This window comes from Myotis davidii, unplaced genomic scaffold (genome assembly GCF_000327345.1).
Source record: "Myotis davidii unplaced genomic scaffold, ASM32734v1 scaffold609, whole genome shotgun sequence".
Lineage (NCBI taxonomy): Eukaryota > Metazoa > Chordata > Mammalia > Chiroptera > Vespertilionidae > Myotis > Myotis davidii.
In genome coordinates this window covers 834,587-835,900 of record NW_006300164.1, presented here as the reverse complement: position 1 = coordinate 835,900, position 1,314 = coordinate 834,587, and the positions used below count along the sequence as shown (strand labels likewise).

General features: G+C 69.5%; 1 protein-coding gene across 1 annotated transcript in view; it reads right to left on the bottom strand.

Moving 5' to 3' along the window:
* Positions 1-1,314, bottom strand: part of NDOR1 (NADPH dependent diflavin oxidoreductase 1) — a gene marked incomplete at its 5' end in the record, with an annotated part of 43,883 nt that overhangs the window by 21,777 nt on the left and 20,792 nt on the right. The window contains 3 exons of the mRNA XM_015572347.1: positions 4-105; positions 191-289; positions 1,125-1,222. Coding sequence (XP_015427833.1) covers positions 4-105; positions 191-289; positions 1,125-1,222 — 299 coding nt within the window. The remainder of the gene's footprint in view (positions 1-3; positions 106-190; positions 290-1,124; positions 1,223-1,314) is intronic.

Below are 1,314 nucleotides of genomic sequence, written 5' to 3'. Positions count from 1 at the left end.
CACGGGACTCCAGGGGGGATCATGCCGAGGTCAGGGGGTACGGGGTACAGCCCCAGCACCTTCTCCCACAGCGAGTGCAGCCAGGGGTCGATGGCGCCATCGGGCCTGGACAGAGGGCACAACGCTGTCTGAGGGCACTGCTCAGGGCTGCCCTCCCGCCCGGGGGGCGCTCGCTCCCTGGCACACTCACCCCAGCTCGTGCTGGTCATCGCCCAGGCAGACAGGCAGCAGGGCGGCGCCCCCCAGCTGCAGCAGCCGCCGGTGCAGCTTCTTGGCCACAAAGTTGAACCTGTGCAGAGAGGGAGGTTGCTGCGGGCACCGGGCGGGAGGTGAGGGAAGCAGCCCAGCCAGCCATGCAGGCAGAGGGCAGCGGGCAGCACTGTACGTGGGGTCCTGGAGGGCAGCGGGGGGCAGCCCCACGTCTCCCCATCTCCCAGGGTCGTCTGGCCTCGGTGCAGCTCCCTGAAGGAGCCCTCCCGGGGACGCTGGAAGCAGGAGGGGCACAGTCACCATGTCCCTCCTTTTCTCCAGCCCGAGCGTGCGCCTCCTCCCACGGCCTGGCTTTGAGGCGTCGGACCCCTCAGCCCTAACCCTGCTGGACGGTCAGGGTTCTGACGCCGTGACCTGCTGCCACGTGCAGCCTGAACGTTAACCCTAGGTGTTCACTTGGGAAATAACCCAGAGCAACACTGCCCCCTGCTGGGACACGCTGTGTCGTGAAGACGCTGAGAAAAACCGAGGGTTACACTGGGGCCGGAGTGGTGGCCACGGGGCTCCTGGGCCTGCGGCCCTTTGCACCCACTGCCCATCCCCCGCGCCGACCTCTGCACTGTTTGCAACAAGCCGACCGTCTCACGAAACGTGTTTCTATAAAAGTGCGGCAAGAGCTGGCTGCCCTGTCCCCTGTGAGCGCCTGGCGCTGGCTGGCGGCAGCCCTGGACATCCCCTGGGTGCCCCACCTGGGCCCGTGTCGCACCCCGCCCACCCACAGAGGCGCCCACACAGGAGCCCCAGTGGGGCGAGGGCCCAGGGCTGTGGCCCAGCCTGGCAGGAGCCCTGGAGGCTGGGGTGCCAATCCCTCTCCCAGGACAGCCCCCCGGCCAGCAGCCTGGCGCCCCACTCACTTGGCAGAGGAGGAGTCGCCGAGGCCCACGACGGCGAAGTCCACCTGGCAGAGGGCGGTGGGCGGCAGGCTCTTCCGGAACAGGAACCTCCAGAAGCTCTGCGGCCAGAGACCGGTCAGGGGCGGCTCCGCATGGCGCCCGGGGCAGGGAGGGCTGGTCCGGCCTCCCAGGGCCCGCTCTCCCGCCCCCG